Below are 22,742 nucleotides of genomic sequence, written 5' to 3' on the forward strand. Positions count from 1 at the left end.
AAAGCTGAGAATTATGTTTTATTCAGGGACATTACTGAGAACTATATAGCCTGGGATACAGCCTCTCAGACCGCTCTGAGGAACTGTTCCAAAGAGGTAAGAGAACAGCCTGGATCTATAGGAGTTTTTGCGGAAACAAAACAAAACATGTAGTAGAACGTCAAAAGATTATTGCTAATCACAAGAAAAAGCAGACATCTCAAGTTAATGATTTTAGTGCTTTTCTGTGTTTGGGAAGATGCGGGAGTCTGGGCATCTTAACTGTCTAGGGCGCGTATCCTGTTTTTCTCCCGAATTCCCTTCGGGGCTCACTGTCCTGGGGCAGCTGCAGTGGCTGAAGGCTTGATGGTGGGCAATAGTTTTGTTTACCAGAATGCAGACACCATTTTTCGTTGACTGAAACGGCAGGCAACGTTTTGGTTGTTTGTTTGGTTCTGGTCCACGGGAGGAAGCCCAGAGCAGTGGCTGAGGCGGAGAATTCTAGATTTCTAAGCTGGTTGTATCTTTTCACTCTTGTTACCTGTGCCCCCGCCAGGTTGGAGTAAACCCAGCAGATGATAATGTAGACTAACTTCAGGACAACGCTCCAATGCAGATTTTATTATCCTTCTTATTTTACAGATGAAAAAAATGAAGACACAGGCAGGACAAAGGAGACAGAGAGAGCAGAGATGGGGGCTGGGACTTCACACCCCGAAGACCCTTGGGTTCCCTGCCTAACTTGGAGACATGCCTGGGAGGTCAAGATCAGATTTTAAGGGGATTTTTAAAAGTCTTTTATCAAAGAAATTCTCGAGGAAGACCCTGGCGGCCAGGCACTCCCCTGTGCTAATCAACACATTTCTGGTGGGATTCACTTCGCTCCTGAGTGAGAAGAGCAGCAAGGAGGATTTTAACCACCCCCATCACTGTTGTCAGAAGAAACCTTAGTTCTCCACTTCTGCGAGGTGAGAGGGAGTCCTATTGGAGGAACATCTCCAGTGCCTCCACTTCCTCTCCTGGGCTCCTGCTTATAGATAGATGGATTACGTTTGGGACTGGAGAGATTGAAGAGAGATGGGTGTCTATTGGACCACGTTTCTCAGTGGGTGGGGCTGATGTGCATTTAAGCCAAAATATAAATTCCTCACTCCAGTCCCCCATCCTGCCTGACCTTATCTCTCACCACTGTCCCTGGCTCACTGCGCTGTAGCTGATCTTTCTTACTGGGAACAGGCCAAACTCCTTGTGCCCCAGGGCCTTTGCACTTGCTCTATCCTCTGCCTGGAATGCTCTTCCTCCAGTCCATCCTGGTTCTTCTAGTCACTGAAGGCTCAGCTCACATGTCACCTCCTTAAAGACCTCTCCACTAACCCCCCCCACCTCAGACTCCTATTTTTTCCTTTTGTCTTTTACATTTCTGTCTACCCCACTGAACTGTAGGATCCAAGAGGGAAGGGACTTTGTGTCACTCAGTTTCCTCACATCCAGCACAGTGGCTGGCCCATAGTAAGTTCTCAGTAAACACCAGTGGGATGTGTTTCCCGCTCTCTCTGCTTCCTCCTTCCCTGTGTTAAGGTGGAGAAGGGGGTTGGGGAAGCCAGAACGGTGACCTCTCTCCAGCTTCCCTGAACCTGGGAGGATGGGTTGAAATCCGAATAAGAGATGGGAGGTGTCTCTGCCTAGTTCTCCATTCCAGTTTCCCAAAGCCCAGCGGATTCTGTAATATGAGCCTCAGCGGACAAGTTGGGTGTCTTCCTCCTAAGATCCTGGGGATAGAATAAGTCAGTCTCAATTCTGTTGGACTTGCAATCCAACCAGCTCTCCAGCACTCACCCAAATATATTTTCTCTGTTGGCTGCTTAGTTTTTTTAGTTTTTATTTTATTTTTGGCCACCCCGCGAGGCTTGCGGGATCTTAGTTCCCCAACCAGGTATTGAACCAGGGCCACGGCAGTGAAAGCACCGAGTCTTATCCACTGGCTGCTTAGTTTTAAAATTTGATTTTCTGAGATGACCCGCAGGCTAATCAGAGCTGACAGTCGAGTCGGTGCCATGCTGTACATGAGATGGCACACCATGGTGGCTGGGAACTCTGCAATCAGACCTGGATTCAAATTCTGACTCCCGGACTTCCCAGTTGTGTGGCCCTAAGCTAAACCTCAACCCCTCTGGGCCTGCTCCCTTATCTGTAAAGTTGGGATAATAACCTGCTCGCTAGAGCTGTGACACAGTCAGTGTACAACACCAAGCAAATTGCTTGGTCCTAACTAGTTATTTTTATTTTAAATTATTATATTTTATTACAAACAACTCTTGAAGACAAAAGGTCCAGAGGGCTAGTTCAGGTTCTGCCACTCACTGTGTGACGTTGGCAAGTCCCTTTTCCTCTCTAGAGCAGTTTCCCTCATCTGCAAACCGTGGGTGTGGGGTGATGACTCAGGCAGCTAAAGGGATAGATTTGGGCTCAGCACAAAGGAGGCAGTTCTCACAAACATTAGGCTGCATGTGAGGTAGTGAGGTCCCCATCACCTCTGTAATGTATTACGTAGAATGCCAGAGCAGGAAGGAACCTCAAACAGCCGAGCCCTTCATTTTGCAAGCGTGGCAGTCAGGGCGGCTACTCACAGAGTGATCGCAGACAAAGGAGCTTAAGATCCCCTGCCTGCCTGTCTGAGGCCCACTCCATACACCGACCGCCCAGATGTTAAGCACGGATCACCTACAAAGAGGCTGAGCGATGGCTCAGCTCTGGGTCTGCCACTAGCTGTGTGACCTAGGCAAAGGAGCAGCTGCCAATCACAGCCCTGTCCACATCTCCACGTGCCCAAAGCTGCTCAAACACCGCTCCTCCCCCACGCCCCCAGCTCTCAATCTGAGGAATTTTTCCTGGAGCAGCTGGAAGTGCTGGGGAGTTGCCCCTGGCAGCAGCCCTCCACCAATGACAGATGGGAGTTGGTGGACAAACAGCTAGCTCCCCACCTCCAGGCATGCACTGTGCCTGGCCTGCCCAAGCTCCCCCGCGGCGTGAAGCACCTGTTGCCCGCGCTGGCACTCTGTGCGATAACACCTTTTATTGCCTCCTGCCCTTCCCTGCCTCCTTTCCCCACTCTCCAAGCAGGGCTTCCTGGGATCGCCACCTATTTCAACAAACTGCAGTTGAATCCTGGTCTCGGGGAAACCCAAGAAGACAGGAAGTTACTTAACCTCTTGGGTTGGTCTCAGTACCTCTGGATGGGAGGATTCTACGAGTTAATAGAGATAAAGCACTCGCAACGGTGCCTGGCAGTATGTTTGTTTAATAAATGGGGTGGGAAGGGTGGGGAAGGAGGTAAAGAACCTTTATTTATACAAAACTCCACCCCCCCCCATTCTCCCCTCCTCAGCAAACACAAACACCAGGTGATGAAACAATTTTTGAGATGTACACAAACAATGCACATTACTCAACCTGAGGTCGGGGCCGAGGTGCAGGCGATGTGCCTGGTGTCGGCATCTCGGACGCCCTGCTCGCTGGATCAGGAGAACTGAGCCACTCCCTCTGAACCACCGATGCCAGCAACGGCATGCATGGGGGCACACGCCGGCCCCAAGGTCACCAGGCATGCTTGTTCTGGGGATCCAGTGATTAACAGGAACCCCCAACCTTACAGCTGTGTGGGAAGCTGGCAGCAAGCCGTCACTGCTCGGTAATCACAATTCTTCGTGTCCTCGTTAACTCCACCTGACAAGCGCCCCTCCGCAGCTCAGGCGCTGCTGCCAGTGTCAACCTCCGTTAAATGAACGGGCGTCTCTGGGTAAATGACCACCCTTTCTGGACCTCAGTTTCCCAAGGCCTCCCAAGTCATTCTCCCATTGGCTTGGTTAGCTTCTAGGCTCAGCATCCGATCCAGTGAGATGGTGGCAGCTAACCCCAGGCCTGGGCAAGACACGAGTAACAAAGCAGCTCGGTGGACAAAACACGCCTTGAGCGTGACAGTGATAGTCCACTGGGGCAGCTGTGGACCCGTGAAATGACCAACAGCTCATTCACAGGCCAAGGCGCCCGGGAACCTCCTGATCCCTGCAGGTGCCTCCACTCCCATGGGACATGGCGAGCCCGGGCCAATGGTGGGAGCTGGGGGCGGCTGGTCTCCGTAGCCCCAGTGTTGGACAACTTCACCACTTCATAGCAGGGATCCCTGAGTCTTTCGGAACCCTGCCAGCTGGGCTGCCTTCTGGAGGGAGGCATTCCGCGGTCACGGGTAAGGCCCAGTCTTCGCTTGTGACTCCAGCAAGAAGTGGGCACGCACCTAGGAAGCGTCCGTGCACGTGGGCCCTGGGGAGAGCATGGCCACCACCGTGGAGGTCTGGCTTGAGCTCTGAGCATTGTTGGGGGCAGTTTGGAAGAACAGGGGGGACTTACCCTCCTCTGAGACACCCAAGGGTGCTAGGGAGGCCGGAGAGAGGCTGGCCTCCAATGGAGCCCCACCGAGCTGGGTGTCCAGGGCCCTCAGGGGGCTCACCGGGGGTGAGGACCCGTCCCCATGGCAGCAGCCACAGCAGGGGCTGGCCTCAATGTGGGCCTTGCCACGTTCCTCCTGGCCGTGGCATTGCTTCAGGTGGCCACACAGGTGGCAGGTGAGGGCTGAGTAGACAATGCCATTGGCCAGGTCATCCCCGAGGGGGTCTGTGGTTGGCTCCGGGAATAGCAGGGGCTTCTGGCTGTCTTGTCCCTTGACCACTGGCTCCAAACCAGGGCACTCTGGGGTGCTGCCTGGGAGGAGTGAGTCCTGAGGGCTGTAAGGGGGCTCCACGTCCAGTCCAAAGGTGAACAGGGGGATGGGGACTGGGGCAGGGGCTCTGGGGCAGCCAGGAGTGAGGCTCTGGAAGGGCTTGTAGCCCCCCTCCCCACTGCTGGGCTCAAGCCCAGATGTCCCCGGGCAGCTAGCGGTGCCAGAGAGCACGCTGGAGAAGGCCTTGTAGCCAGCCTCTCCGCAAGGGCCAAAGCCCTCCAGCCCGCTGTCCCGGGCGCCGCCCTGCTTCACGGCCTGCACAAACTCCCGGTAGCCACTGCTGGGGGCCGAGGCGGGGCCCGGGGCTGCCCTGCACTGGAGGACGCTCTGGCGCAGGATCTGCTCCCATGTTTCTGGCTCAGGCTGGAGTGCGGTGGGCGGTGCAGATTGCTGGGGGCCGGCGGGGATGCCGGGGTCCACTTCCCCCAGGTGTTCGGCCAGCTGCGGGTCTGAGTCAAGCTCTCCAGGGCCTGAGGACTGGCTCAGGAAGGTGCTGAAGCTGCGGTAAGTGGGGTTGTCTGCGATGACGCCGGGCATCTCTGGGAAAGCCAGCCTGGCTGGGCTCTGGGTTGGAGGACTTGACTCTGGGTTCAAAGGCTCCTTGTCCTCAGACGATGCCTCCTGGGGCCCCACACTTGGGGACGTGGCCCAGGGCCTCTGAACACTTGGATTTTCTAAAGGTGGAAGAAGGCAGGACTCCTCCAAGCCCTGTGGGCTAAAGCCCCTATCCTCGCCCCCGAGAAGGTCCAGGAACAGGCTCTCTGTCAGCCGGGCTGCGATGCCCTCCCTGCCCTCCTGGAAGCTGCCCCCACTGCTGTCAGGTGATGGGCAGAAGCTCCCTTTATCTTCCTCCACTTCCTCTTCTTCATTCTCCACTTGGGCCTCAAACAGCTCCACGCACCGAACAAAGCTGATGCTCTCTGGCCAGAGGATTGTCTTGTTGACCTCCATGGGGTGCCATGCTACTTTTCCAGGACACTGGAAAGGCTCGTTTCTAGCAGCCTTGGCGGAATCTTCATCCCTTTCCATGCCATGCTCCAGTAAACAGGGCAGAAGCTTGGCAAGACAAGTCTTCCAGTGTCTACAAGAGCAAAGTTCGATCAGGGTTCAGTTTCTCCACTTGAAAAAATCTCCTATTCACCCTTCAAAGCCCAGCTCAAAATCACCCTGGACTGATGTTGAGACAGGCTGGGACCCAGGACTCTTTGCTGTAGTGCTTCAATGCTTGCAAGTGGACAAACCTCACCTCCAGCAACAAAATACAAAGAAACTATATGGGACTAAAAAAAACTGGCTGCACGCGCAGTTGGGGCTTGTACAAAAGATACAGAAAGGCCAAAAGACGCAACTGCCACTTCTGAAGAGCCAGGAGCAAAACCAGGGTACTGCGCATGCCGCCTGCACTTCACACCACCAGAGGGGTGGACAAAACACCTAAGCCACCCCTCCGGCCCAATCCCTGGACACATCCCTAACCCTCACCCCATATCAGGAACCAGCTCGCCTGCCCCCCTCGGGGAGTGGGCAAGAGAACTTGCTACTTGTTCTCCAACACCCCCCAGCCCCTCACCCACCCCGCCCCGCCCCACTGCAGCAGGGGCCCCAGTAAAGCCTTGCCTGAATTTCTTGTCTGGCATCTAGTCAATTTCTCTTGAGTAGGGAAGGCCGAGAACCCTGGTGGGTATCAATGTCTATCTGTTGCAAACACACTTCCAGACTTTATAATCAATAATCTATCAGTCCACCCTCGCTACTAGATTGGGAACTCCTTGAAGGCAGGGCCTGTGTCTTACTTTGGGATTTCTGGAGCCTGGCATATAATATAAACTCAATCTATTGAATAAGGAGAAGTCTTTGTCAGGGATGACGGTATTTAAAATACCTATCAGGGGTAGGATAGGGAGGGTGGGAGGGAGACGCAAGAGGGAGTGGATATGGGGATATATGTATACATATAGCTGATTCACTTTGTTATACAGCAGACACTGATACAACATTGTAAAGCAATTATATTCCAATAAAGACGTTAAAAAATAAATAAAAATAAAATACCTATCAACACCATAGCATAAGTAAGGGCCAATTAGAATGGCTGGGGAGTCCTAGGGCTGGGGCAGCATCCTGGAGTCCCCTGCTGTGCTAGGTATAAACCCTTCAGTTACTGGATTGTGGGTAGGTTCAAGGGGCCCTGAGAGAGGGGCTAAGGAGGCCAGGAAGATGGTGGCATATTCAAGGGTCCAGGATAGTGGTATCTGCCCACCAGTATGCCACTATGTCAACAGTTTAACAAGTGGTACAGCTGCCCTGCTTGTTACCCCCATCAGGCTTGCTCAGAACAGACTGGGCATCCCAAGGGGGTTCAGTATGTACCTGACCCCCAGTGAAACTCAGGGGACTCAGCCAGCAGCTGACCTACCCAGACCACCCCCTCCCCCTGCTATCTCTTGAAGTCTAGTGTCACAGGACAAGTGCTGAACAAGGAAGATAAGGCAGACTCTCAAGATGGGGCCCACCGTCCCAATTCCATCCCCTTCCAAATCCACATAGGCGATGATCCAAGTTCATATACATACGGACACTTGGCTGGTTCCTGGCCTTGGGACCGCTTCCCCCACAGTGACACCTAAAACATAGAGACAGCCAGTGACACAGAGCTGAGAGGCCTGCCGGCCCAGCCTATCGTCCAGCAATGCTCAGCACGTGTTTGCCGTGAGAAGACTTTGAGTCTTGACATCACACAGGTCTGAGGTCTGATCAGGTCACTTCCCCTCTCTGAGCCTCAGTTTTCTGAGAATTAAGGAGGCTGCACTATTAAGTTGCTGTGGCTGATGGCAAAAATGGCCACAGTCTCTGAAGCTCCTCCCATCCCTGAATCTGGCGTGGCTGTGTGACTTGCTTTGACCAATAGCATGTGGTGGAAGTGATACTGTGCTAACTGGGTCAGCCTGCTGAAGGATAACAGACACATACATGGCTCAGTAACCTCCATGGCCCCAGATGTGTCAGCCACCTGCCAGACCTGCGAGTGAGGCCACTGGTACAGGCCCAGACAAACCCAGGATCCTTCCACCCCCACTGCTGAGCAGAGCCCAACTACAGACTTGCAGAAGCAAGAGCTACATAAGTGGCTACTGTTTTAACTTTCTAAATTTTGGGATGATTTGTTACACAGCAAAATCTAACTGATACATAAACGACACTATGTGCAGGACGCTGTAATATACACTTCATGTGGATTGTCTCGGTGAATTCCAACACCAGCCCTGTTATAACCACTGCTATAACCCACACAAGAAAACTGAGGCTCAGAGAAGTTAAGCAACTTGTTAAGTCTAACCTGCAGGTAAGTGGCAGAGCCAGGGTTCAAAGCCAGTACCACTGGACTCCAGAGCCTGCTACAGGGTCCCTGGAGAATTGAGGACACTCAGACCTTCTGTTCTAGATGGGACCTGTATCCCCGCCTCCCCCTGTCCTAGAGAACCCTGATGGCACTAAGGCAAACCCCACCTGGCCATCGCATTGGGGAAGCTGACCCCATCCATAGCTCAGGGGTGGCCACCTGGTTGGTCTCAAGTATTCCCACTCCTTACAAGTGAGTGGTTTAGGAAAGAGGCTGTGATGTAATTCAAGCCAATGAGAACGGAGAGATTTGCTAGTGTTTTGGGGGGCAGTTTCCTGCTCCTAAGAGGAATATACAGAAAGCCTGTCCCCTTCTCCCTCTCCTTTTGGCCTCCTGCTCTGGTACAGGTACCTTGCCAAGAGATGACATGCCGATGACCTCAGGGATCATCTCCTCCCAAGGGAGGGAAAAAACCAACCCCAGAGGAACCCCTGTCTCCCACCCAGGCTGAAAGAACAGTCATGGAAGCCAAAGGGAAGGGAGTGAAACCCTCTAGCTGCTGACTCAACCTACCCTGAAACCTTCCTGACTTCCCATGTGCAACCTCAAAAGCCAAGAAATATCCTGAACATCCCAGACATCTTGAGTCGTATTTCCCTGTACACGCAGTGCACAGCATCCTTACCAACCCCCTCTCCTACCTGAGAATCCTGGATGACAACAGCCACGAGGGGGCTGTGGGCTGGGTTGGGAATTTGGTCCCACCATTCTTTCTTAATCCTGAAAAAGAAAAGGGCAAGATGTTGGTCCCTGTATCACTAACAGGTTGACATTCCTCCCATAAAAATTATCATAGTCACCAAGACTTATCAGGGGTCAGAGATCATGTCGATAGGTTTTTTGGCTGTCTCACCCTCACTCCGTGAAACAGATTCTACTGCTAACCCCACTCTACCGATGAGAAGACTGAGGCCCAGGGAGGTGAAGTGACAGCTAAGAGCCGGGTTTGGGCTCCAGCATCCTGCTACCCAGAGTGGAGTTCCTAATGTGGCCGCCTCTGCTCCAGAGGGAACAAGTTCCAGGGAATCAGGAGACACTCAAGCTGCAGAGAGAGAATTCTGGGTTTCCCCTTCAACAACCTTTACTCTGGAGCAGCTGAGGATAAGGTGCTGGGGAGAGGCCTGGGATGGCCTGAGAGGCTGAGGTATTCCTTCTCCCTTCCTGGGTCAGCCTGGAGCCACGGAGCGTCAGTGCTGGGAGGGAAGGTCCTCAGACACCCCCTGGATTAGCCTCCACCCACTCCACTCAGTCAGTTAACACACATTTATTGAGTACCTACTCACTGTGCCAGGCCTCGGGGACACACAGTGAACAAGACAGGCAAAAACCCTGCAGAAATGATTATGTGACACCATTCATTCCTGGCGATAAGTGCCAGGGATAAAAATAAAGAAGATAGGGACTAGAGAGGAATAGTGTGATCCAGGAAGGCCTCCCTGAGGAGGTGACTTCTGAGAGGCAACTGTAGGTGGAGGAGGAGTCAGTCTCGGTGATGCCTGGAAAAAGGGCTTTCCAGGCAGAGAGCACAGCAAGTGCAAAGGCTCCAAGGGAAGATCTTGCTTGGGGCGTTCAAAGAACAGCAAGGTTGGAGCACTGGAACACAGTGAGTAGGGGTAGGGAAGACAGACGATGGGGAAACTGAGGCTCAGAGAAGGAGAAAGACCAGCCCAGGGGGCTCAGAGGCATCAGCAACAGACGTGGAGAGGGGACCTTGCATTCCCTGCACACCTACTGTGTGCCCGGCAGAGTGCAGACACTTGCTCACATCAATCCTCAACCATCGCCATCCTTAAGTGGTCAACTGGGGCCCGCTCGTCCCATTTCAGAGGTGGGAGGACTGAGGCTCTGAGACTCCATGATTCCAAGGGCTCAAGCTCACTGGAAACAAGGTTCCTTCTGCCCCCCTACACCGAGTGATCGGGGAGTCCCTTAGGACTCTTGGGACTGATGAAATAGGGACCCAAGGCTGAACAGAGGTTCAGAAACTTGGTCACACAGCTACGAAGCACCAAGGCCAGGATCTGAACCCAGGTCTGACTCTGCAGGACAGTCATCTAGAATTCCTCTGTCTATTGCCACGTGCCTTCAAGTGTCTGGGCCATACCCTGGGCGTGATCCATCTCACTTCTGCCAAAGGAAGGCCCTGCCCCCAGCTCCTGCCCTGGACAGCTCCTTTCCCCTAGTCAGGTCTCAGCTCAAACACCTCGTCAGAGGGGCCCACACTGGCCTCCCCATCCAAAACAGCCCCTGGAGCATTTCACCCCCTCGCCCTGGCATACCTCCTTCAGCGCAAGGATCACTATGGAAAACAGCCATGGTTACTGGGTGGCCTGGCATCTTGTGCCTCCCCAAGGACACAGGGTCCCTGTCGGTCTCAGTGCCTCGCACATAGTAGCTGCTCAATAAATATCTATCGTTGAATGAAAGGGCTGCAAGCTGACAGATCAGAGGGGAAATTCCCACCCACTCCACACCACAGGGGGCTGGCTTGGCAGCCTCCTGCACAGCTCGGGACTCACTTGATGATGCTGACATAGCAGGACAGGCAGACAGCCAGGATGACGACGCAGGAGATGCTGACGCCCAGTGGGAGGCGCTGCTCCAAGGTCGCCTCGTAGTCTGGAAGTGGAGGGAAGCCGTGAGCTTGCATCGCGCTGCGTCCAGCCTGGTCTCCATTTCCCAGAGCAGGAGACCGAGGCCTCGTGAAAGCATCCTCCAAGACTCTGCGTGAGCTGGCCGCTGCATCCCCTCCTACTCCCCTCTCTTGCACATTGAGCCCTCGCCACATCGGCCTCCTTGCTGTCCCGTTCCTCCAAAGCTCGGGGCCACCTCAGGATCTTGAACGTGCTGCTTTCTCTTTTTTGAAATAAGTGAGGTCAAGGGCAGAGACTCTGGAGCTGGACGGCCCCAGTTCGAAGCCTGACTCTGTCATATACTAGCTGGCGACCCAGGACAAGCCCCTCACTCACTCTGTACCTTGGTTTCCTCTCTGTGCAACGGAGTTAATAACTACTTGACTCATAGGGTTGTTCTGAGGATTGTATGACTTAATATACACTTGAAGCCGTGCCTGCACGTCCATTCACACAGCTGGCCCCCTCTCCTTGCTTTATTTCCTTCCCAGAATTATTGTCCTCGGGATCTAGATCTCATTTATATTTATATTTACTTGTTTATTTTCTGTCTCCCCCTCTAGAATGTCAGTTCCACAAGAACAGGGATTTTTGCCTATTTTGTTCACCACTAGGCCAGCACGTAGTAGGAGCTCAAGAAATATCTGTGGAAATAATGAGTGTCCAGCACATGGTATCTGTCCCATACAAGTTATTTCCGTTCCCTTCTGCAGGTTAAAGGAAGAATCAAATCAATTTGACAAAACTTTCCCAAGCACTTACTGTGTGCTTGGCACCATACTGGGCAATGGAGATATAGACACAGAGCAGATACTACCCATAGAGCTCACAGCCCGGAGTGGGAGACAGGTGGTCAAGAGGTATCCGTGGAACAGGATAGGCGATGCTGAGAGGGGCGTGGGTGGGTTGGGTTGGGGTACCTGCCACTCACCACTGTGCCCAGCACTTTGAAGAATGCTTCCTTCATTGAATGCTCACAACAGCCCTTCCTTCTCCCCATTGTACGGATGATGCCCGAGGCAGCCTCCACCATGCAACAGCTATCTCCCCTTCTTCTTTGCTAGGCTGCAACGTGCCCACCCTGAGGTTGGGGCCAATCGTGGGCCAAAACTAGTCCCCTTTTCAGACATTTCAGTTCCCAGCCTCCCTTGCAGTTGGGAGAGGCCACGTGACAGTCCTGAACAATGAAAGGCAAGGGAAAGGCCACCAGGACTGGAAATGTTTTTGTTTCATGATAAAAGATGCACGGGATGCACTCCTTGTGGCAGCCTTCCATTTCCTTTGGGTCTTGGGCATGAGGGTGTGTGCAGCAGACAACTTGGGGCCATGAGGTGACAAGGGTAAAGATAAAATGCTACCATGCTAGGGATGGCAGAGGGAAAGAAAAGACTCTGGGGTGATGTAACTGAGCGGCTGTATGAACCAGGAAGGTCCACTGGCAAGACTTCATTTTAGGGGAATTCCCTGGCAGCGGTCCAGTGGTTAGGACTCTGCACTTCCACTGCAGGGGGCATGGGTTCGATCCCTGGTGGGGGAATTAAGATCCCACATGCTGCGCGGCCAAAAATAAAATAAAGACTTCATTTTATGTAAGATAATTCAATACTCTTTTGCAAAAGTGTGATAAAGTCACAAAGAGTTGTTTGGAGGATGCAGCTACCAGGTGAGGGACTACATTTCCCAGAATCCCTTACAGCTATGTGTGGCCATGTGACCAGCTCCACCAATAGAGCTTGAGAGGAAGGGATGTGTGTCACTTCTGGGCTAAGACTTTTAAGAAGCAGGTGTGGTCTCCCCGCTCTCATTCCCTTTCTGCTGGCTGGATGCAGATGATGGCAGGTCCACAGAGCAGGGATTCTTAACTTGGGGTCCACAGACCTCCAACATGGTTGCCGTTAGGATTCAGGGGTCTGGGAACTTGGATGGGAAAGAAATGATATCTTTGTTTTCACGAACCTCTGAAACCTGGCATTTCCTCCCATTAGGAATAGAGGGAGCAAACCACAGCAACAGCAGCATCAGTTACTTAGCCCCCATCAGAAGTCACAGCTATTCTCAAATCACCTGACAGCTGCAGTAGCAGGAAATGCCATTTATGTTCATCTACTTTGAAATTACAGTATTTATGACAACTACCACTAGATCCTGTTTTTAATGTGTTATTAAAGAAGCATGTATTCCTAGATAACAAATATATTTTAAAATCCCTTTATAATCGCATTTCAATAAAATTAGCTTTCCCTTAAAGGCCTATGTATTTTATTTTATACGTTTAAAAATATTATTCTGGCTTGTGGTTGCCAAGGGGGGAAGGTGGGGAGGAGGGATGAATTGGGAGGTTGGGACTGGCACATACACACTGCTATATACAAAATAGATAATCAACAAGGACCTACTGTACAGCACAGGGAACTCTACTCAACACTCTGTAATAACCTACGTGGGAAAAGAATCTGAAAAAGAATAGATATATGAATATGTATGACTAAATCACTCTGCTGGACACCTGAAACTAACATAACGTTGTGAATCAACTGTACTCTAAAATAAAATTAAAAATTAAAAAGAATAAAAATATTATTCTGAGATGAGGGCCACAGGCTTCACCAGACTGCCAAAGGGGTCCATGATACAGAAAGGCTGAGAATCTCTGTCCTAGAGAATGACGGAGCCACAGGGAGGAAAACCACCTACCAATCAGCCAAGTTCGTGTTGAATTGTTATGTGAGCAAGAAACATATTTCTACCGTGCTAAGCCGCAGAACTTGTGGGCTTTACTGTAACCTACCCTACCCTGACCAGTACACCACATCAGCTGGTAATTCTGTCACTGCAGTTAGAGCATCCTGTGATATGGAAACCAGACGTTTGGCTTGGGGAAGTCTCTGGCCACAGAATGAAAGTGGGGAACAGAGATGCTGACTGCTGGGAATTCCCTGGTGGCCTCGTGGTTAGGATTCCGGGCTTTCATCGCCGTGGCCCAGGTTCAATCCCTGGTTCCGTTTTCAGGGAACTGAGATCCTGCAAGCCACACGGCGCGGCCGACTGCTCAGGACTCCCAGCAGGATACTCACAGTTAAGCCACTTGGCGCTGGGGCTCCACTCACTCCAGGTGCTGTTGTAGCTCTGAGCCCAGGCCTTCACCTGTGCGCTGTAGGAAGCTCCAGACTTTAGGGTGCTGGCTGCAAAGCGGAGGGTGGGCCCCTTGTAGGTCACGTTATAAATTCTGAACTGGTAGAGGAAAGGGAGCCATTAGTGCACCAAGTCTGGGGGAGGGGAGTACCAGCTCCCACCCGGGCTGCTGTCCTTAGCTGACCCCACAATGTTTAAGAGCCACCAGCCTGGGTATTTGGTTATTCCTCCAATTTCAGGCCCTTGTTTGTCACTTCCACAACTGTGACCAGAATCGAGCAGGATGGGTCAGGGAATCAGTCCTTACCCTGACCCTCACTCCCACCCTGATCAGCCATTTTGACGTTACTGGGGCAAGTCAATGAACCTTTCTGAGTTTTAGTTTCCTCATCTGTAAAATGCAGGTAAGAGTTCCTGCCGCCACTTTCTGGCTGTGTGACCTTAGATAAGTGACATAATTTCTCTGGACCTTGATGTCTTCTGCAACATGGCGATAATAAAAGTGCCTACCTCCCAGGGTTCCTGTGAGGATTAAGTGGGTTAACACAGGTAAGCACTTTGGACAGGGCCAGGCATGCGGGGAGCACGAGAGCGATCTTTCTGAGGCACAGACAGGGTCACCGCGTCCCCCTCTCTCCTTCAAGGGCTCTCTAGAGGCTCCACAGTCAAGCCCAAACACAATGGCCCATTGTCTCAGTCCCGCCCAACCTAGCCCCAACTGGGAAGGAAGGTTCAAGATCTGTTGTTAAGTGAAAAAGGTAACATGAAGATTAGTATGTGTTGTCTGTTGCCTTTCATGTTCAAAACATAGAGGGAGAAGGCATAGTGATGGTGGCAGACAGACTCATATGGCCCCGTGACCCCACCTTGTATCACGCCCTTGTGTAATCCCCTCTCCTTGCCTAAAGGGGCAGGGGGACCTAAGACTTGTTCCTAACCAACAGAATATGGTGAAGGTGATGGATACATAGGGACTACGTGGGTGTGATTCCATTATGCAAGGCTGGAACTCCAACTTGTTAGGAGACTCTCTCCCCCTTGCTGGCTTTGAAAAGGCCACAAGGGAAGGAACTGCGGGCGGCCTCCCAACAAAGGTCAGCAAGAACCCGACGCTCTCAGTTCAAAGCCCACAAGAAACTGGATGCTGCCAACATCACAGGAGCTTGGAAGCAATCCCCTGGCCAACCCCCTGTGTGTGCGGCCTTGTGAGACCCTAAGCAGAGGACCCAGCTGAGCCGTGCCCAGACTCCAGACCCCCAGAAACTCTGGGGCAATAAATATGTGCTGTTTAAAGCAGTTCTGTTTGCAGTAATATTTTCATGTAATAATAAAAACTTCACGGTGATGAAGGAACACACACACATTTGCTCGTACAGGCATAAACTCTCTCTAGAAGGACACACACGCCTCCACACCCTCTGCCTGCTCTAGCCTGGCCTTCCCCTCCTGGCAAGAGACGGGGAGCAGTGGTCAACCTCTGGGAGAGGTACTGGAGATTGGGGTTAGGAGAGAAACATAGTTCCTTTCTAAGTCCTTCGGTAGCCTTTGAATTTTTTACTCCATGTGAATATTACTTTTATTTTTAAGACTTTAAAAAAATAAAAAATGAAGTAAAGTTTGGGTTCAGGATGGATTCTGACAGCACGACAGTGGCCTGAATCCTCTGCCTGGGCTTCTCCCCCTGTGGAGGGTCCATCCCTTCGCGGCCCCCCCTCCAATCCCCCACAGCCCCTTCCCAGCTCCTGGCAACACTGCTCCTGCTGGCAGGTTGGAAGCACCTGGGGGCAACGGTCTGGTGTAAAGGGAGCCGAGGGGAGGTGTGCACAGCAAGGAAGCAAAGTCCTAACAGCTTGCTGGAGAAACTGGAGGGCAGCTGGAACTTTCCAGGGAAGCTGGGGACAGGGTGGGAGTGACAGGAGGAGACCAGGGCAGGGAGAGAAGGACACTCTTACTGCCGGTGTTCCTTTCTTTCTAAATCGCAGTAAACAGGAAGCAGCAGCTGGATCTGGTTCACTGAAGGAATCACACACCTTAGAGAGGAGTAGGGAATTGGGAAATGGTTTACTAAGAAACAAAAAAGAAATTGAGCTTCCGAGGAACTACCTGTGGTTGGTGTGTTTTTTAACAAAAAAGGCCAGGTGTTCGGGAGACCATTCTGAGAGAAAGATCTGGAAGAAGAGAACAGCACAGGTCCCTCAGTCCAAATCCTGGCTTCAAATCCCAGCTTGGCCATTTCCAGCTGTGGGACACTGGGTGAGTCATTCCACCTCTCCAAACCTCAGTGTCCTGGTCACTAAAATGGATAGACAAACACCTTCCCACCTGCAGGGCTTTCCCAGTCATTAGTGATAATACACATTGAGCCTGGCACATAGTAAGCACCCGCGACATTATCATGAACATGGCATTCATGGCCCTCAGTAAGCTTGTGGCCTCATTTTCTGCCTTTTCACTGTACACACTCCCACAGCCCGATAATCCTCAGATACGCCATGAATTTTCATGCCTCCAAGCCTTGGCTCATGTAGTTCCCTCTGCCTGGCCTACCATTCCCTAGCTAGAGAACTCCTATACATCCTTCACTGCCCAAGCCAAAACTCTAACTCCATTATAGAACCTTGTCCAGAAATCATCCAGGACAATGAGCATCTCCACCTCCCAAATTCCACAGCGAGTTTCTAATATTTTTAGAAGTGATCCCACCAGTCTGAGCCACAGGTGGTACCTGCAAGACTGTAGCAAACACAGCTGGGCACCCACCCAGCATCTACACAATTGGGGTCAGGTACCAAAAGCTCAGGGCAGGTAAGCCTCTGTCTCCAGTTCCAGGGTTAATTCTCATTGGTCTAAACCAATCACGGCTATTTCATTCCCTGGCCTGTGACTGGTTAGAGAGGAGCATGTGACTATCTCTGGCCAATGACTAATGAGGAGAATTCTTCGGGCCTGGTTCTGTCCCTGGAAAGGGAGAGACAGGGGAAGGGTGTCTCAGTAGATTCTGCCCCACCAGCAAGAGAAGCTGGACCTGGAATTCTGAGGCCTGAGGCAGCCCCGAGCACCTACATGACCATTAAGCCATAGCCCAGGCACAATTCTGTCCGCTGGCTGGAGTCTGGTGCTGGGTCCTGAACCCAGCTGTGTTTCAGCCAGCCCAGTCTCTGTTTCCTCTTCTGCAGAACTTCCTTTGGGGAGCCACCCCTCCTTCATTTTCAGCCCATCTGGTTTGGGTGAGGCTGACCTGACCTGCTCCAGAGGTGGGCATGTGGCTCAGCCCTGGCCAGTGAGAACACTGCGACAGCACCCCGTCTCCTGCCCACAGCCTGCGACAGGTTCAGAGAGTGGCATGTGATCCCAGGCAGGTAACTGATCATTGGCCCCAGGACTTTTACTGGGACTATCTGGAGAGAACTTTTCCCACTGCGGTTTTAAGATGCAGGCCTGGACCTGCTAGTAGACATATTGGCAGCTACATGAGGGAAGAGCCTGCCTAAAAGTGAAGCCAACATAGAATAAAGCAGGAACAAAGGATGGAGATTCCTGGAACCTGGATCCAGCCATGATAAGCAAATAACTGATATTCCTTTGGACCCTATAGGTTGTACCCTTCTCTCCCCTCCAGCCTATGCCCTGAACGAAGCCTGCACAGGCCCAGGAACGGGAAGGGGATTTACTGACAAAACTGACCCTGCGTCTTTCCTCAGTGTCTGTGCCAACCACCTCTCCTCGACTGCTCTGAGAGCCTGGCTGCCCCACTCCTGCTTCTACCCCACATCCTGGCCCAGTGCCAAGGAGGAAAACCACACCTGAGAGACGTAAATCAACACCTGCCACCGCACCCCCCACCCCCACCCCGGCTTGGCCAGGAAGAGAAGAAGCAGGGACGGAAGCTGATGTGACAGCTCAAGATGTCAGGGGCCTGCTCCCCGGCAGCCGAAGCCAGGCCAGCCTGGGTCCCGGGACACGAGGGCATGGCTCCCAGCAGACCCTCAACAGTTACAGGCCTGGGCGCGGGAGGGAGAAGTCAGATGGGATTTCCAAGGCCTGTGGCACTCAGGAGAAAAGGAGGATGACGTTTATGACAGGGGAGCCTGTCTGTGTCATATATTGCCTGCTCTCCACAGCCCTATGGGATGGGTACTCTTGTTATCGCCATGTTACAGATGGGGAAACTGAGGCACAAAGAGGTTCAGCAAAAACCTCAAGATCATGCAGCAAGTGGCAGGGCAGGTACTGGAACCCAGCTCTGTAGGACTCTGGGGCCCCTGGTATTCACATGTCATCCCTGCAATGGGAATATCTGAGGGGAAAACATGGGTGGCTGCAAATGGCCTCCACCCCCAGTTGCACCTAAAATAGAGGCAGGCCAAGCCACCCACTGTGTAGCCCCTGTGATTATTTACTTCATCGTTTCCTACAAATCAGCTCTCCCTATTTAAAAAATGTCAATACATTCGTTTTTTTAAAAAGGAGCTTCATAAAAAAAATAATAGAATAGAATAAGATAAAATAAAATGGAACCTCACTGCCACTGCTATGACTGGAAAGCAAGTACGAAATGCCGTGAGCATCTCATAAAGTAAATGCAATCAAAACCACGTAACGGCATGAAATTTCGGCTGAACTTGTTTTCTCGGGGAAGGCTCTGAGCCTGCAGCCTCTTCTCTCTGTTAAAGAGAAGAATTAGTAAACCAATCAGCTCAGCTGAGATGCCTCCCTTGACAGTCAGGGTCGGGCAGGAGCACGGGCGTGGAGTGACCGTCTCACCCTGGGATTCGCTCATTTAAGTGTGTTTGGAGGTATCACCTAAAATCCCAAGTGTCCCGCCCCCTGGGAAACAAATGTGGTCCAGAGTCCTTCTTTATAGATGAGGAACAGTGCCCGGAAATAAACTCCCCTGTCTGCACGCTGGGAATCAGGGGCCTGGAGAGGTGGAGGGCCTGGTCCTGGCATAGAGCCAGAGGAGAAGCTGGGGGTCCAGATCCCCAGGGTTTGCTGTCCAATCGCGGGTCACTTTCCCCATCTCCCACCCCAGAGCCTGAGTCTCGACCCGTCTGAGTCTCAAGAGGTCACAGAGAGACCCCACAGGGCGCCCACTCACATCCGTGGGGTCGTTCTCATTTGAGATGTTGACCAGGTAGGTGAGCTCGGAGTATAGGTGATTCTCAGGAGGGTACGGGTTGTTCCACGTCAGCAGCCACGTGCGGGAGATGTTGGCGTGAACAGTGAGGTTTCTGGGCGCCAGGGGTTTCACTGCGGAGAAGTGGTGCCTGGTGAGTGGCTGGGCTGGGCGTCAGGAGGAGGCCCGGCCCGGCCTGCAGACCATTTAGATTTTCACCACCTCCGTAATACGTTGATGGGATACCACACAGATTTCGTCGTAGTGGAGAATTAAAACCCTGATACCGATTCTCATGTCGCTAAAATCCACTTTAGCGGTTGTTAACTACATTTCCACAGTGAGTGCAAAATGCATAAGCAAAGTAACCCAAACTTTGGCCTTTCTACCTTTATCCTTCACTCTATTGGCCATCTCTGTGCTCTGTATTATTATCTACTAAGTAATTTTCTTTATTTTGATTCATGTGTTTTAAAACTTAGTATCTTTTAAAGCAATCATATCCATGAGATCACAGGTATATAATGAGCATTAAAATCAACACACACATAAAAATTCTTTCAATTCATGGATTCGTTCCTGGGTCAATTTAAATCACCCCCCCACACACCCTCCAACTCCGGGTATGAGTAAGCCCTTCCGGAATTGCTGATGGAGTGGTGACTACTGTGAGCTCTGTGAGAATACTGCCTCTGCTGCTGAGGAGCTGTGTGACCTGAGGGCAGGTTGCTTGCCTTCTCTGAACTATGTACGGTTTTTTACAATTGCAAAATAGGGATAATAACTGTCTTTTGGAAACTGAGGCTCAGAGAGGTAACAAGACTTGCCCAAGATCATACAGCAATAAGTAGTGTTTTAAACTCCTATCACTACACCCCAGCAAGCTCTTGGGGAATTCCTGCGAGAACTCTGGGTACCAGGATAAGGTCAGCCTCCCATGGTCTAGACTGTCTGAAGAAGCAGCAGCTGAACAGTTGACAGAGGGTGAGAGCTGTGGGAACAGCTGCAGCCCCGCCCTAGGCTACCCCGCCCTGCCCCGCCCTGCTCACCATGCTCACTGGGCTTGAAGGAGCTCTTCCACAGCAGCTGCTCCCCAGCCCACAGGTCCAGCTGGTAGGTGTCCACACTGACCACGTTATCCATATGCATATGGCACACGCACACCGCGCCAGCTCTGTTCTCGGGGACACACGTGTGGTTTCTGCAGACACAGATGTTACATTAGGCTGGTCATGTGACCCACGGGCATCCCAGGATACACCTCAAGGAACCACAGGCCCTTCCAGCTTCCTGGTCACCCTGCCTCAAGGACCAGATCTGGGAACTTGAGAGCAGAGTGGCCAGGATGCAATGGGGACAGGGGCCTGGGACCACCTCCCTGCTGGTCACAGCCCCTCACCACACCCACCATGGACTCTTATCCGCCCCTGACCCCAGCCTTGGACCCTGAAAGCCAGCAAAAGGGAAGAACCCACAGCATGAAAGAATTTGTAACAACGTATGTGTCTGTTCCAGCACCCCTCTGGTAGCACAGTTTAGCCCAGTACAGCGGACTGTGGCTTGGCAGGCACATACCCTGTGCCCCACAGCCTAATCCCAATGTGTCACCCAAAACAGCCAACCCCATGTCTCATGGACTAGGCCAGGGGTCAGCAAACGTCTTCTGTAATGGGCCAGATGGTAAATATTTGGGGCTTTGAGGGCCATACTCTTGCTGTTCCAACTACACAACTCTGCTGATACAGCACAAAAAAGCCCCAGCCATAGACAATACGTAAACAAATGGGCATGGCTGTGTGTCAATAAAACTTTATTTACAAAAAAAGGTGGTAGGCCAGATGTGGCCCATGGGCCATAGTTTGCAGATCCCTGGTCTAGGCCAATGTATCACATACAGAAGCACAGCTGGTCCACCTTAGTATATCGTGGAATAACAGCTCTGTCAGTGTAGCCCACATCAGGTGTGCTGTATATCCCAATGTGCTCCATAACTGTGTGCCTTGTGTACTGGATCATGTCCTGGAGCACCACCTATACCAGTGATTACCCCTATGTACCATGGATTATCCCAGTGAACCACTTGGAAAAACATATCCCAAGTTCCATGGTCCACCAACCATTGCTGTGAACTCCACTGCTAACACTGCACCCCCAAACAATGGCCTAGCCCAGAGGTTCTCAAAGTGTGGTCTGGGATTCCACTGGGTCAAACTGGTTTCATAGTAATACTCCAACATTAGTTGCCATTTCCACTCTCCTTCTCTCACAAGTGTACCGTGGACTTTTCCAGAGGGTACACGATGTGTGATGATGCCGTAGCTCCACCAGCCTGTTGAATGTGAACTTGTGGGCTGTTGTGATTTAAAATTTCTGTTTTAATTTCCAATAGGGGAAATATTGATAGATGTGAGCTACCCAGACTAAAGCTTTGGGGGTCCTCACTAATTCTTTTCTTTCTTTCTTTCTTTCTTTGGTTGCACCGGGTCTTAGTTGCAGCATGCAGGATCTTTAGTTGCACCATGCGAACTCTTAGTTGCGGCATGTGGGATCTGGTTCCCTGACCAGGGATAGAACCTGGGCCCCCTGCACTGGGAGTATGGACTCTTAGCCACTGGACCACCTAGAAAGTCCCTTAATCCTTAAGCACACAAGAGAGTCCTGAGATGAAAAAGCTTGAGAACTGCTGGTCTAGTCCAGGATTCCACCACATCCACATGCCACGTGCCTCGGTGACACTGAGCTTGGAGCACCGTGACGCACTCGCTGTGTCTTACACACGCTGCACCCCAGGGCACCTCACCTCTACCATGCCCAGTAAGCCCCCGTGAACCGCATTTAGCACACGCACTCCGGGGTACCACGTGGGCCAGGCGAATTCCGAGGCAAACCTTCCCCAACTCCCAGTTCCAGCCCAGGCTTACTCAAAGTAGAAGAATTTCAGCTGGTAGAACAGGCGGAGCTCAGCTCTGCAGTTGGTGGGCCAGGCCATCTCCCACTCACAGGTGGAGATGTTGACGTAGTCGGAGAAGCAGGTGGGTCCCTGCAGGACCCTCACACTCCCTGGGGAGACACAGGAGACCTCTGAGCAGCTGGAGCCTGACGACCAAGAGGGATGAGTCGGAAACCAGCCCACAGACCAAGGGGCCCATCACAAAACAACAAAACCACTGTCCGAGGCACGGTCCTCACAATGCAGGGGTCAGGAATGGGGCTCTGTGAGCTTCCCAGCTGGCACTGGGGTGATGCCTGCAGCTGAAGAAATACCCTTGGGTACGGGGTCCATCGGCGGAGACAGACCAAATGCACCTTTATGGTATGCAAATGCAACTACCTGCCCTTGGCCGAATTAAAGGAAAAATATGTCAGTCTAAGGGTAGCTGTCCCACCATCACAGGCATCTATCCCACGGCGTGAGCCTGGTGCAGAAACAATCAATACTGTAAAGGTTTGCTGAATGAAGGAAGGAATGAATGAATGAGAGATGGTGACTTACCACAGCCTGCCGCCCACACCAGGATCAGACAGCCCACCGAAAACGTGAGCCCAGAGCGAAGCCACCCCATTGGGAGATCCTACAGCGCCTGCTGGGAGCAAGTGAGCCCATTAGCGCTGATTCATGATTCCCACGGTCCCCATCATCCCGAGCCCAGCTTTCAGAGCTCGCCTCCAGATACAGCCCTCCCCCTCCGCCGCATGCCCCCTCCGCCC

At 52.1% G+C, this 22,742-nt stretch overlaps 1 protein-coding gene across 14 annotated transcripts in view; it reads right to left on the bottom strand.

The window, feature by feature from the left end:
* Nucleotides 1-22,742, bottom strand: part of IL4R (interleukin 4 receptor) — a 40,366-nt gene continuing 17,624 nt past the window's right edge. For 6 of the 14 annotated variants that reach the window (XM_024744468.1, XM_024744466.1, XM_024744469.1 and 3 more), the window contains 9 exons: nt 22,528-22,615; nt 21,956-22,130; nt 20,084-20,235; nt 19,017-19,168; nt 13,861-14,017; nt 10,673-10,772; nt 8,795-8,873; nt 7,327-7,376; nt 4,271-5,834 (listed from right to left, as the gene is read on the bottom strand). In XM_024744468.1, coding sequence (XP_024600236.1) covers nt 4,271-5,834; nt 7,327-7,376; nt 8,795-8,873; nt 10,673-10,772; nt 13,861-14,017; nt 19,017-19,168; nt 20,084-20,235; nt 21,956-22,130; nt 22,528-22,597 — 2,499 coding nt within the window. In that variant the 5' untranslated portion in view covers nt 22,598-22,615. Of the gene's footprint in view, nt 5,835-7,326; nt 7,377-8,794; nt 8,874-10,672; nt 10,773-13,860; nt 14,018-19,016; nt 19,169-20,083; nt 20,236-21,955; nt 22,131-22,527; nt 22,619-22,742 lie in introns of those variants that run through there. The other 8 variants (XM_024744474.1, XM_024744472.1, XM_024744470.1 and 5 more) reach the window with 5 other exon arrangements.

This window comes from Neophocaena asiaeorientalis, unplaced genomic scaffold (assembly GCF_003031525.2).
Source record: "Neophocaena asiaeorientalis asiaeorientalis breed wild unplaced genomic scaffold, Neophocaena_asiaeorientalis_V1.1 scaffold91, whole genome shotgun sequence".
NCBI lineage: Eukaryota > Metazoa > Chordata > Mammalia > Artiodactyla > Phocoenidae > Neophocaena > Neophocaena asiaeorientalis.